Below are 14,225 nucleotides of genomic sequence, written 5' to 3'. Positions count from 1 at the left end.
CTTCATTTCTCTTTCTTCTCTCTCTGTGGTGTGTGTGCGGTCTGGTGGAAAATGGCTGCTGTTGCTTCATCCAGGTGGATGCTACACTGGTGGTAGATGAGGAGATTGCTACTCAATAAAGACCAAACTAGTTAAATTTAATAACAATATTTCCCCTAAATGCTCATTTCGTACTCAATATGATGAAACTCTTAACCATTTATTTTGGGAGTGTACTTACTGTAAAGTGTTTTGGGTTGACTTTTCCAATTTCATTAAAAAATTCTTATTTCCAAACTTCTGTATTTCCCCAAAAATTGTATTCTTTGGTTACTCTCTGAGTGTAGATTCTTCTCATTGTAAATTTATTATTGATTTATTGCTTTTTTAAACAAAATTTTACATCCATAAATGTACATTTTCAAAGAAACACCCTTACTTTTTTATTTTCAGAAAGGACTTTGAAATGTATGTGAACTCTTTTAAAGACTCTAACAATTACACTGCATTTAAAACGCTTTCCTAGTGTAAATCATTTAAACTTGTTTAATTTGCTGGAATTCTATTTATGTAACCCTCTTTGTCTCTTTGTTCATATTATATCTTTGTAATGTACTTTCTTGCATTAAAAAAAGAAAAAAAAAGTAGATGAGAAGATTCCCCCTACGTGTAAAGCGCTTTGAGTGCCAAGAAAAGCGCTATAGAAATGTAAGGAATTATTATTGTTATTTTAAAGCACTGTTCGTCATGATATAGCCATTCTCATAATTTAATTGCTATGTCATATATTTTAAAATATTTAAATGCGTGTTCTGAAGGTTGGAATGACAGGGGTGTTAATAATTAATGACAGAAAGAATTTTCAGTTTGAGTGAACAATCCTTTATAAAAACTGGGGGGCACAAACTCTTTCTGAGGGGGCAATGCAAGATCCAATTTTACAATTTTAAGTAGGATAGTGAATATTTAAGAATTAGATTTGGATTTGAGTCTAATAATGTTTTGTGATGATATTAAAACAGCAGATTATTTGTTTTTTCACAGTATGTTAGTGGATGCTTTATGGTAAGATGTTTATGACGGCTTTACCCAAAGATTTCACACCTCAGGATCTTTTAATGTGAATGACATAGAATTTCTGGGTTTGTAATGGACAGTAAGAAAGATGCCTTCTTAATCAACAACTTCCTTGGGAAATTGTACATAGCTAGCCCAAAATTTTGAAGGTGAAACCAACATTTTGGGCCTTAATAATGAGATTATTTCATATATAAAAGCCCTTGAGATAACGATCAAACAAAAAGTGAATAATCTTCTGTTTTTAATCGAAAAGTGTTATTACAGGAAAACCCCTAGCCCTTTTTATTTATTTTATTATATTTAGCTAGTTATTATATTACTTATAATTATTTTATGTAACATATTATGTATAATTTGTTCTTTATTTGCACCTTTTTACTTTTTGTAATATCGACAATGCCAACTTGTACAATATTTTATGTTCAATAATAGCAAACTTTAAAAAATACGCAGTATATAATGCTAATGAAGCTAGCATTTAGATAGCAAATCAAAATCTCTCGTATGTAAATAAACAGTGAGCGCGTCCTCTAGTGGAGCGCGTCAGCACAGCACTCTCTCCTCCAGTATCCCACAATTCTAATGTTTACGGCTCGCAAGTGAAAGATGGCGGACAGCAGCGGCAGTAATCCCCAATCACCCGGTTTCACGGAGAAATTAAAATCGTGGCTGTGCTGGTCGTGGACGTACATCTGCGCGCTGTGGTTCGCCATGGTGTTGACGATGGTTTACGTGTTGAGGAGTCCGCTGAAGCTGCAGGAGACCGTCAACGCAGGTCTGTGTGTTTATCTGCTCCTCTCTTGATGTTTACACCTCAGCACTGCTTTTATTTCTGCTCAAGGATGCAAAAGTTCCCACATTTATTACATTAGGCTGTCGTTTTTATCGTCTGCCTGTATCGACTTTGTTTTCTGGGGAATTTAAAAGGATATTTTTTGAAGGCTGTGTTTTCAATGCAATTTCAATGAATGGTGACTGATGTCAACTGTCCAAAATGACTTAAAATAGGTGTTAACTGAAATAACATGCGTCTATACTTAGTGTTTACTCTATTGAAAGTCATAATATAGCATTGTGAGAAGGATTTAACTGATTTTAAGTCGTTACTGAGGTAGTGACTGCGATGAAATGCAGCTGTCAAAAATGCTAGTCTAGAAAATGTTTTGTTTTGGTTGTGATTAGTGACACGAAGGCATTAAATAACTAAATTCTCCATCTCAATATCTAAATTGTACCAACGTAAATTTTAATCAAAAGGACATCACAGTTTTGACAATTTATTATAAACGTTTGTTAGAGCATGGTGTGCATATAATGATTGAGGTAAAGTTGGTTTTATTTTTACACATTTGACCGCAGGTCTGTGTGTTTATCTGCTCCTCTCTTGATGTTTACACCTCAGCACTGCTTTTATTTCTGCTCAAGGATGCAAAAGTTCCCACATTTATTACATTAGGCTGTCGTTTTTATCGTCTGCCTGTATTGACTTTGTTTTCTGGGGAATTTAAAAGGATATTTTTTGAAGGCTGTGTTTTCAATGCAATTTCAATGAATGGTGACTGATGTCAACTGTCCAAAATGACTTAAAATAGGTGTTAACTGAAATAACATGCGTCTATACTTAGTGTTTACTCTATTGAAAGTCATAATATAGCACTGTGAGAAGGATTTAACTGATTTTAAGTCGTTACTGAGGTAGTGAATGCGATGAAATGCAGCTGTCAAAAATGCTAGTCTAGAAAATGTATTGTTTTGGTTGTGATTAGTGACACAAAGGCATTAAATAACTACATTCTCATTATCTAAATTGTACCAACGTAAATTTTAATCAAAAGGACATCACAGTTTTGACAATTTATTATAAACGTTTGTTAGAGCATGGTGTGCATATAATGATTGAGGTAAAGTTGGTTTTATTTTCACACATTTGACCGCAGGTCTGTGTGTTTTTCTGCTCCTCTCTTGACGTTTACACCTCAGCACTGCTTTTATTTCTGCTCAAGGATGCAAAAGTTCCCACATATATCACATTTAGGCTGTTGTTTTTATCGTCTGCCGGTATCGACTTTGTTTTCTGGGGAATTTAAAAGGATATTTTTTGAAGGCTGTGTTTTCAATGCAATTTCAATGAATGGTGACTGATGTCAACTGTCCAAAATGACTTAAAATAGGTGTTAACTGAAATAACATGCGTCTATACTTAGTGTTTACTCTATTGAAAGTCATAATATAGCATTGTGAGAAGGATTTAACTGATTTTAAGTCGTTACTGAGGTAGTGACTGCGATGAAATGCAGCTGTCAAAAATGCTAGTCTAGAAAATGTTTTGTTTTGGTTGTGATTAGTGACACGAAGGCATTAAATAACTAAATTCTCCATCTCAATATCTAAATTGTACCAACGTAAATTTTAATCAAAAGGACATCACAGTTTTGACAATTTATTATAAACGTTTGTTAGAGCATGGTGTGCATATAATGATTGAGGTAAAGTTGGTTTTATTTTTACACATTTGACCGCAGGTCTGTGTGTTTATCTGCTCCTCTCTTGATGTTTACACCTCAGCACTGCTTTTATTTCTGCTCAAGGATGCAAAAGTTCCCACATTTATTACATTAGGCTGTCGTTTTTATCGTCTGCCTGTATTGACTTTGTTTTCTGGGGAATTTAAAAGGATATTTTTTGAAGGCTGTGTTTTCAATGCAATTTCAATGAATGGTGACTGATGTCAACTGTCCAAAATGACTTAAAATAGGTGTTAACTGAAATAACATGCGTCTATACTTAGTGTTTACTCTATTGAAAGTCATAATATAGCACTGTGAGAAGGATTTAACTGATTTTAAGTCGTTACTGAGGTAGTGAATGCGATGAAATGCAGCTGTCAAAAACTGCTAGTCTAGAAAATGTATTGTTTTGGTTGTGATTAGTGACACAAAGGCATTAAATAACTACATTCTCATTATCTAAATTGTACCAACGTAAATTTTAATCAAAAGGACATCACAGTTTTGACAATTTATTATAAACGTTTGTTAGAGCATGGTGTGCATATAATGATTGAGGTAAAGTTGGTTTTATTTTCACACATTTGACCGCAGGTCTGTGTGTTTTTCTGCTCCTCTCTTGACGTTTACACCTCAGCACTGCTTTTATTTCTGCTCAAGGATGCAAAAGTTCCCACATATATCACATTTAGGCTGTTGTTTTTATCGTCTGCCGGTATCGACTTTGTTTTCTGGGGAATTTAATGATATTTTTTGAAGGCTGTGCTTTCAATGCAATTTCTATGAATGGTGACTGAGGTCAAGTGTCCAAAAGGACATAAAATAGGTGTTAACTGAAATAACATGCCTCTATACTAAGTGTTTACTGTATTAAAAGTCATAATATAGCATTGTGAGAAGGTTTTCACAGATATTAAGTCGTTACTGAGGTAGTGAATTTGATGAAATGCAGCTGTCAAAAACTGCTAGTCTGTAAAATGACACGAAGGCATTAAAAAACACAATTATGTATCTCAATATCTAAATTTTATCATCATAAATTTTAATCAAAATCACAGTTTTGACAATTAAATATAAAAGTTTGTTAGAGCATGGTGTGCATTTAATGAGTGAGGTAAAGTTGGTTCTATATTCACACATTTGGACATTCTCCATAATAATGAAATTTCAGAAAGGTATTCCTAATAATGATATTATATTAGCAGCCAACGACTATCAAGGTATAACATTGCTTATAGTCAATTAAATTGTGCTAAAAGTGTTTTAAAGTCCTGTTTACTTGTGATTTCAGCTATTTTATTCAAATTACCATGGTAAACAATATAGGGAGCCTGTCACAATTTGTCACTGAATGAGTGTGTTCCTATAAAATCAACTTTACCTCAGTCATTTAATGTTGGAGTAAAAATATTATTTAGAGGACATAACTATAAAAAAAAAGATTGGGAATATTTGAGGATAGGTTGCTGTTGAAAAAGTAGTTTAAAGATAATTAAGTAAATTGTGCAATTACATTAAGTCATCTTAAAGTTATAATGTGTTTATAAATGTATGTTCTAATATCTTTCGTCCATGCTGACTTTGTATTTAAAGAAATAATAGCCTTTATATATATTTTTTTCAAAAATTTTAATTGTTACTTTTAATTGAACTTTTAATTAAACTTTTTTACATTTTTTATTTAATTTAATTAAATTTTAATTGTAATTTTCAGTTTGAAATGTCTAGATGTTTTTATTATCTTTATTTTGAGTTATTTAGTTTAATTTCCTTTTTATAATTGAAAACAATGTCATTTACAAAAAACAAAAATACTTTTCATTTCATGGTTTTACTTTCAGTTTTAGTAGACTATAAAAACCCTCATGAGCCATGTACAAAGATGGAAAAAAAATGATGTTGCTACAAATAAACTAATTAATTAATAGTTATGACTTACACTCACCGGCCACTTTATTAGGTACACATTACTAGTACTGGGTTGGACCCTCTTTTGCCTTCTGAACTGCCTTAATCATTTGTGGTATGGATTTAACAAGCTACTGGAAACATTCCTCAGAGATATGGTTCATATTGACATGATAGCATCAGTTGCTGCAGATTTGTCGGCTGCACATCCCTGATGCAAATCACCTGTTCCACCACATCCCAAAGGTGCTCTATTGAGTTACGATCTGGTGACTGTGGAGGCCATTTAAGCACAGTGAACACATTGTCATGTTCAAAAACCAGTTTGAGATGATTCGCGCTTTATAAAGTGGTGTGTTATCCTGCTGGAAGTAGCCACTAGAAGATGGGTACACTGTGGTCATAAAGGGATGGACATGGTCAGACTCAGCAACAATACTCAGGTAGGCTGTGGCGTTTACACGATGCTCAATTGGTACTGTAGCCCATCCGCCTCAAGGTTGGACATGTTGTGCGTTCAGAGATGCTCTTCTGCATACTTTGGTTGTAACGAGTGGTTACTTGAGGTGTTGCCTTTCTGTCAGCTCCAATCACTCTGTCCGTTCATTGGTGAAAATCCCAGTAGATCAGCAGTTACTCAAACCAGCTCGTCTGGCACCAACAACCATGCCGGGTTCAAAGTCACTTAAATCATCTTTCTTCCCCAATCTGATGCTCGATTTGAACTTGTCTCTTTGTCACATGCCTAAATGAAGAGTTGCTGCCATGTGATTGGCTGATAAGAAATTTGCGTTAACAAGCAGTTGGACAGGTGTACCTAATAAAGTGGCCGGTGTGTGTATATACAGCTTTAGATTGCTTCTCTCTAAACTATTTTAGATTTTCCCTTTTTTTCAAGATCATGGAATTGCTAAATGTTAAGTCCATAGATTTTTGACTTCACAATGCTACAATAATCATATGACACCTCTGTTATTATTCATCCACAGCTTCTGTGTTTTTAAACACTCTGACACCTAAATTCTACGTTGCGCTCACTGGAACCTCCTCGCTCATCTCGGGCCTAATTTTGGTGAGTCTTTTTTGGGTTTAATGAAATGCACGTAAAATAATGACACTAAATAAACAATTGAAAACAATTGGTTATACCATGGGAAGGAATGCTGAAATGTTTTTTAATAGAAACTATGCAGGCCAGGCTAGCAAATTGTAACAAAAATAAATAAAAAAATAATAAAAAAACAAACAAACCTGTAATAGCAGCTATAGGATGTCCAGTGCTAGTTACGATGTCTTTTTGTTGCCTTTGAAAATGCTGTGTAAACGATTATTAGTATTTTTATTGTTTTTATTTGACTGATTTGTTAAATTCACAGTATAATTAGATATATTACACAAGCTGGATTCACTGGTCAGATACACTAGACCACAGGTGTCAAACTCAGTTCCAAAAGGGCCGCAGCTCTGCACAGTTTAGTTCCAACCCTAATTAAACACACCTGATCAAACTAATTGAGTCCTTCAGGCTTGTTTGAAACTTACAGGTAAGTGTGTTGGAGCAGGGTTGGTACTAAACTGTGCAGAGCTTCGGCCCTCCAGGAATTGAGTTTGACACCCCTGCACTAGACATTTAGCACATCAAGGACAACTGCTGGTTACAATGGGGTAATGCAAAGAAAGTATTAACTAAAACATGATAAAAAAGATAAAAAATAGATTTTCCTCATTAACTCTCACTCAAGTGCTTTTAAACATTTAGGAATTTCTTTCTTTTGTTTAACTCAAAACAAGATATTTCGAAGAATGTTAGAAAATATTAGCCATTGACATCCATAATAGGAACAGAAAATACTATAGAAGTCAATGGCTGTGTTCTTCAACAGCCAAAACATGGCTGATAAAAAAAAGCATTTTTCTAGACAAATGTTCTATCATAAGGAATATCGTTATCTTAATACTTAACGACATTGCATATTTTTCCAGTATCGTGCAGCCCTATACGTGCAGGATAAGTAAATGATGACAGAATTTTAATTTCAGATCATTATCGTTTGATGGTGTGGACAAAGATATAGTTTTTTATAATATTTATATCATTCTTGGTGTTAACAGCGTATAAATAAGCAGCTTGAGTGTCATTAGTTTAATTTCAGATAATTGAAATTAAAATTCTCTTGATGTCGTGTGCTTCAGATATTTGAGTGGTGGTACTTCAGAAAGTACGGCACGTCCTTCATCGAGCAGGTTTCGGTCAGTCACCTGCGTCCTCTGCTGGGCGGAGTGGAGAACAGCGGCTCTGCTGGACTCTTCTCATCAGTCAATGGAGATGCTGAGCCCAGGAGCAATGTAGCAGGTTTGGAAAAGTTACCACTACATGGTATCATACAAAAGAATTTGAACATCAAGCTGTTCATTTTGCTTATTTATTATTATTATTTGTTTTCCAGAATGTAAAGTGTGGAGGAATCCACTCAATTTATTTAGAGGAGCAGAGTACAGCAGGTGTGTTGTTGGACCATTTTTAAACTCTTTTTAACTTAATTTTAATTAATTAAAATAATTTTTTTTTTAAATAAAAATTTTAACTCTTGTAAACTTTATTATTTTCTTTTAAATATTTAAGAATTTGGAAAAAAAACAGATTTCAGTAGTTTGTTTCTCTTAAAGCATTCAAAATGTAAAAATTCTTTACACATTTGAACAATATATTTTAAAATATTGAATCTAATTAGCAATTTGTCAAAATGTTACCATGTTTTGATCATGATATTACTGCATAAGCCTATTTTTATTAATTAAAAACTATTAAACAAAATAATCCACACCTAAAAGTGAAATTTATTTAAATAGATGAGACATTTTGTTAAACATTTAATAAATTACATCTATAAAAATATGTAATCTTATATTTACCAGTATTAATGAAGGAAATGGGCGAGGCAGTGGCGCAGTAGGTAGTGCTGTCGCCTCACAGCAAGAAGGTTGCTGGGTCACTGGTTCAAACCTCGGCTCAGTTGGCGTTTCTGTGTGGAGTTTGCATGTTCTCCCTGCCTTCGCGTGGGTTTCCTCCGGGTGCTCCGGTTTCCCCCACAGTCCAAAGACATGCGGTACAGGTGAATTGGGTAGGCTAAATTGTCCATAGTGTATGAGTGTGTGTGTGGATCTTTCCCAGAGATGGGTTGCGGCTGGAAGGGCATCCGCTGCGTAAAAACTTGCTGGATAAGTTGGCGGTTCATTCCGCTGTGGCGACCCAGGATTAATAAAGGGACTAAGCCGACAAGAAAATGAAGGAATGAATAATGAAGGAAATGTAATTCTTTTTTTAATGATCAAAAACAATAAATGTTACTTTGAAAGCTTTAAATAAAAATAATGTTTTTATCTGCATAAACTTTCGAATGCAGATTAAAAAAAGAAAAGAAAAAACATTTCAATGCACAAATGTTTATTTAGTTTGGTGTACATATTTTGTGCATTCCCAGGTCTTAAGTGACCTGGATATGGAGCATGATTTTCTTCATTATTATAAAAAAATAATTTTTAAAACAATCTGATAGGAATAGAGAATCTAAAAATATGACTACATTCTCATAATAATAATAACAATATTATTAACAGTAATAAATAATAATTATGATGATGATAATAACAGTACATAAAAATATATACAGTAAAGTTAGAATTATTAGCCCCCCTGAATTATTAGCCCCCTTTTTATTTTCCCCCCAATTTCTGTTTAACGAAGAGAAGATTTTTTTCAACACATTTCTAAACATAATTTCTAAAAACCTTTATTTTATCTTTGCCATGATGACAGTAAATAATATTTGACTAGATATTTTTCAAGACACTTCTATAAAGCTTAATGACATTTAAAGGCTTAACTGGGTTAATTAGGTTAACTATGCAGGTTAAGGTAATTAGACTAGTTATTGTATAACGATGGTTTGTTCTGTAGACTATCAGAAAAAAATAGCTTAAATAGGCTAATAATTTTGACCGTAAAATGTTTTTTTATTTTTTATTTTAAAAGCTGCTTTTATTCTAGCCTAAATAAAACAAACAAGACTTTCTCCAGAAGAAAAAATTTTATCAGACATACTGTGAAAATTTCTTTGCTCTATTAAACATAATTTGACATATATATATATATATATATATATATATATATATATATATATATATATATATATATATATATATATATATATATATATATATAAAGTAAAAAAAATCAAAGGGGTCTAATAATTCTGACCTTAACTGTATATATTTATATTTTTTGCAATAATTGTTTTTAGAAAGTGTCTTTAGATTTTTTAGATTATTTTATGCAACACTTCTGTGACAAAATGTACTTTAAATTCATCATTTATGAGTTAGATGTGTATTCCTTGATGATTTTTCCTGTCCAGGTACACTTGGGTGACTGGTAAAGAGCCCCTGACTTACTATGACATGAATTTATCAGCACAAGATCATCAGACCTTCTTCTTGGGAGACACTCAGCAGCTCAGACCAGAGGACTCTGGTTAGTCTTATGCTCTTCTACTTGTAAACAAACACAGATTGACCTGAAGTGAGTCTAATGATGGTAGATGTTTCTCTTGTTTGTCCGACAGTGATGCAGAAGGCCTGGAGGGAGAGGAACCCGCAGGCACGCATTCGAGCAGCTTATCAGGCCATTGAGCTGAACCGCGAGTGAGTGCCCTAACTTTCTTTGTGTTTCATCAGGGTTATTGAAGTTAAATAAAGGTAAAGTCTGTAAAATGTGTGCTATTAAAAATAAAAATATATCCAGCATTATATCCATGTTTTCCATATATGTATACAGTGCTTAGCATAATTGAATATACCCAATTTTAAAAATTTAATAATATTTTTATTAGTTTCTCAGTGAATATAGGCAATGTATTTTGGAGCATTTAAACTAAACAGATTTATTAAACAGATATATTTATTAAAATAATATTTTAATCACCAAACATATTTAAAAATTGAAAGATACATTTTTGCTTTTCTTGATTATTCCACTTTCTTTTAAATTTGTATTTAATATTTTTTTCTAATATATAAATTTGGGTGTGGTAGTTTTTGGACCATTATCATAAGTTATTTTGTTATGTTGTTAAGTAATGTTGTATTTTGTTAGATAAGCTCCAGATTTAGCTTCAGTACTGACTAAACTAATAAACTTGCACAAATATAATGTTATATAGCTTCCTATTAAAATATAAATTAAAAAAATTGTTTTTATTTGATTTGTGAGGGGTGTACTTTTATATATTGAGCACTGTATGTAAATATGTACATTGTATATGTATATGTACATAGTTGAAGTCAGAATTATTAGCCCCCCTTTGAATTTTTTTTCTTTTTTTAATATTTCCCAAATGATTTTTAACAGAGCAAGGAAATTTTCACGGTATGGCTGATAATTTGTCTGGAGAAAGTCTTATTTGTTTTATTTCAGCTAGAATAAAAGCGGTTTTTAGTTTTTCATAAACCATTTTAAGGTCAAAACTATTAGCCCCTTTAAGCTATATATTTTTTCGATACAGAACAAACCATCGTTAACCTAATTAACCTAGTTGAGCCTTTAAATGTCACTTTAAGCTCTATAGAAGTGTCTTGAAAAATATCTAGCAAAATATTATTTACTGTCATCATGACAAAGCTAAAATAAATCAGTTATTAGAAATGAGTTATTAAAACTATTATGTTTAGAAATGTATTAAACTCATAATTCACTCACACACACACACACATATATATATAATGGAAAACATGGATATGATGCTGGATATATTTTTTATTTTAAATTAATTTTAAATAATTAAAAATGATTTAGTCAAAATTATTAGCCCTCCTGTGAATTTGTTTTTCAATTTTTTTTAATAATATGCCTATAATAATAATTATATTCCTATAATGCTTTTTTTTCTGGAGAGTACATATCTTTATATTAATTTGATAAGTTGTTATAAAAGAAAATACAAGTTTATATATAGACATAACAAAAAATAATAATTACACAACAATACATGCACAATGTATTTGCACCGTTTTGTGTTTTTTTTTTTTATTTGATTTTATCCATCAGTAATTTTATTGTATCCATCAGCAATAAATTAAATGAATATTAAGTTAAAATTAGCATAAAATAATATAATATATTTGGTTATAAAACTATTAAATTATACATTTTAATGCTGAATAATGCTAAATTGAAAAGCTTCTAAACTTAAAAGCTTATATTTAAAAAAACTTAATGGTTTCATCGTTTAATAATAATATAATTTTAATCAAATGTCAAAATTAACATTATTTCATTGCATTGCACATTACTAACTATAGCTTAAAAAATAATAACTTGATTTTCTGTGTCAGTGCATCTCTAATATGAACACAATATAAACATGTTGTTTTCTATTTCTCCATGGCAGATGTGCTGCAGCTTATGTGCTTCTGGCTGAGGAGGAAGCCACAACCATCACAGAAGCAGAGCGACTCTTCAAACAAGCTCTCAAAAGTGGTATGAAGCGTTCGCACTATCACACATTCACACATTCACACCCCGCTTACAGTAACTCACACTGTTGTTTTTGCTGTTGCTTTTGCTGTTTCTTTTACAGCTGGCAAAGACACCAATCTTGTGGTTTACATCAAGCGCAGACTGGCCATGTGTGCTAGAAAACTGGGCCGCATCAAAGAAGCTGTAAAGATGATGAGAGATGTGAGTGAACCATATGACACAGATAACATTCAGATCTTGTGGCTGTATAAAGTGTATATTCATCATTCCAGTGCATAGTAAGTTCTTTACTGTAACTTATTTTATTTTTATTTTTTGACCTAAGGGATTAGTCAGAATGATTCAGCGTCACTTTAATTTATTGCTGATATTATTGTGCTTAAAATTTTCTGTGTTCAGTTTTTTTTAATAAATGTTAAGGCTCAGTACACACAGTTCCATACATGTTGTTACTCCCTATTTGCAGAAAATCGTCAGGGAAGGTTACTATTTATAAATGTCACTAATAATTAAAATTAATTTTTAAATCAACTCTTTAAATAAATTAAAGTTGAAAGGGAAACTTTACATTTGAACTGTATATATCTTATAGCTTATTTGACATTTAATTCATATATGCCTGAACATATACACACAAATAGCATTTGACTAGAAATGTGTTTAATTTGACTTTACTTTTGCTTTATTTCATGTTATTTTATTTTATGCCATTTAAAAATTATATTTTATTTTATTTTGCCATTTTTTTATATTATTGTACACCATTTTGCATTTGATTGCCATTATTTTTGGTTATTTTATACGATCTTTAACTATTATCAATTTAGTTTATCATATGTTTATTTATTAATTAGAATTATTTAAATGTAAATTTTATTTATCAATGAAATCCCACCACCCCCCGCCCCCGGACCTACACTACCCAACCTCCTCCAAGCTGGGATCAAACGGACAACTGTCCAAATGGGAGTCGGTTGCTCTAACATAGAGGCTAAAGACTATGGCCTCTAGTGTCTGTCGCTAGAGCATCTTTAGAGGTCAGAGGAGTGAAGTTTACTCGCATAGCACTTCACTAGCTGGCCTCAGTTACACTCACCCCCTAAACCCCACTTTCATCGCGAATGAGCCCCCATGTGTAACCCATCGGTCCTACTGCACCCAACCCAGTCTGGCGTTTCCAGCATTTCTTTGTATGAGAGTTAGTTGCTCTAACAAGGAGGCTAAAGACCATTGTCTCTAGCGTCTGTCAAAAGAGAACACCTTTAGAGGTCACAGAAGTTAAATTTACCGGCACAGCACTTCACTAGCTGGTTTCCGTTACTCTCACCCGCCTAAACCTCACTTCCGTTTCAGACGAGCCCCCATGTGTAACCCACCGGTCCTGCTGCACCCAACCCAGTCTGAGCTGGGATTGAACTGGCTATACTTTGTATAAGAGTGAGTTGCTCTAACAGGGAGGCTAAAGACCATGACCTCTAGCATTTGTCACAAGAGCACCTTTAGAGGTCAGAGGAGTGAAGTTTACCTGCACAGCACTTCACTAGCTGCCCTCCGTTACACTCAGCCCCCTAAACCTCACTTCTATCCCGAACGAGCCCCCATGTCTAACCCACCGGTCCCACTGCACCCAACCCAGTCTGAGCTGGGATCGAACTGGCAATGCTTTGTTTTGAAGTCATTGCTTTAACAAGGAGGCTAAAGACCATGGGCTCTAGCGTCTTCGCTAGCTGGCCTCCATTATGTATATCAAATTTAAACAAAATAAAACATAAATAAAATAAAAAATTAAATGTAATAAAATGAATAGCTCTTTTATTTTGTAGGCCATTTTGCAGTTTACTGTACATATTTTTGGTTTATTTATTATATGCAGCTCTTTATTATATTGTATTTTATCTGTTAATTTATGCTTTGCCATTTGTAATTTATTTAGTTCATTTATTTATTTCTTCAAATTAGTTTTGGCATGTTTTTATATTTAGGTCATTTTTATTTAATATATTTGTTCATAATATTATTTATTATATAACATTCTGATGTGTTGAATTTCTGTTTCCTTGTACAGTTAATGAAAGAATTCCCTTTACTGGGAATGTTAAATATTCACGAAAACCTTCTAGAAGCGTTATTAGAGCTTCAGGCCTACGCTGATGTACAAGCAGTCCTTGCAAAATATGATGGTGAGCGGATTTAGCTGTCATTTTACTGTACATTTC

The 14,225-nt window shown here is 32.8% G+C and overlaps 1 protein-coding gene across 3 annotated transcripts in view; it reads left to right on the top strand.

Moving 5' to 3' along the window:
* Positions 1 to 14,225, top strand: part of st7l (suppression of tumorigenicity 7 like) — a 31,767-nt gene that overhangs the window by 1,723 nt on the left and 15,819 nt on the right. Inside the window, exons 1-9 of one of the 3 annotated variants that reach the window (XR_015492799.1) lie at positions 1,655 to 1,834; positions 6,464 to 6,546; positions 7,668 to 7,827; positions 7,922 to 7,976; positions 9,890 to 10,005; positions 10,097 to 10,175; positions 11,921 to 12,009; positions 12,110 to 12,210; positions 14,075 to 14,189. Coding sequence is in view for 2 of the 3 variants with exons in the window: in NM_001111156.1 (NP_001104626.1) it covers positions 1,666 to 1,834; positions 6,464 to 6,546; positions 7,668 to 7,827; positions 7,922 to 7,976; positions 9,890 to 10,005; positions 10,097 to 10,175; positions 11,921 to 12,009; positions 12,110 to 12,210; positions 14,075 to 14,189 (967 nt within the window). In the remaining variant the exon portion in view is untranslated. 3 annotated transcript variants of the gene reach the window in all.

This window comes from Danio rerio, chromosome 6 (genome assembly GCF_052040795.2).
Source record: "Danio rerio strain M-AB ecotype USA chromosome 6, GRCz13ab, whole genome shotgun sequence".
NCBI classification, from domain to species: Eukaryota; Metazoa; Chordata; class Actinopteri; order Cypriniformes; family Danionidae; genus Danio; species Danio rerio.
The sequence above is the reverse complement of the archived record's forward strand: the minus strand, read 5'-3'. Positions and strand labels throughout refer to the sequence as shown.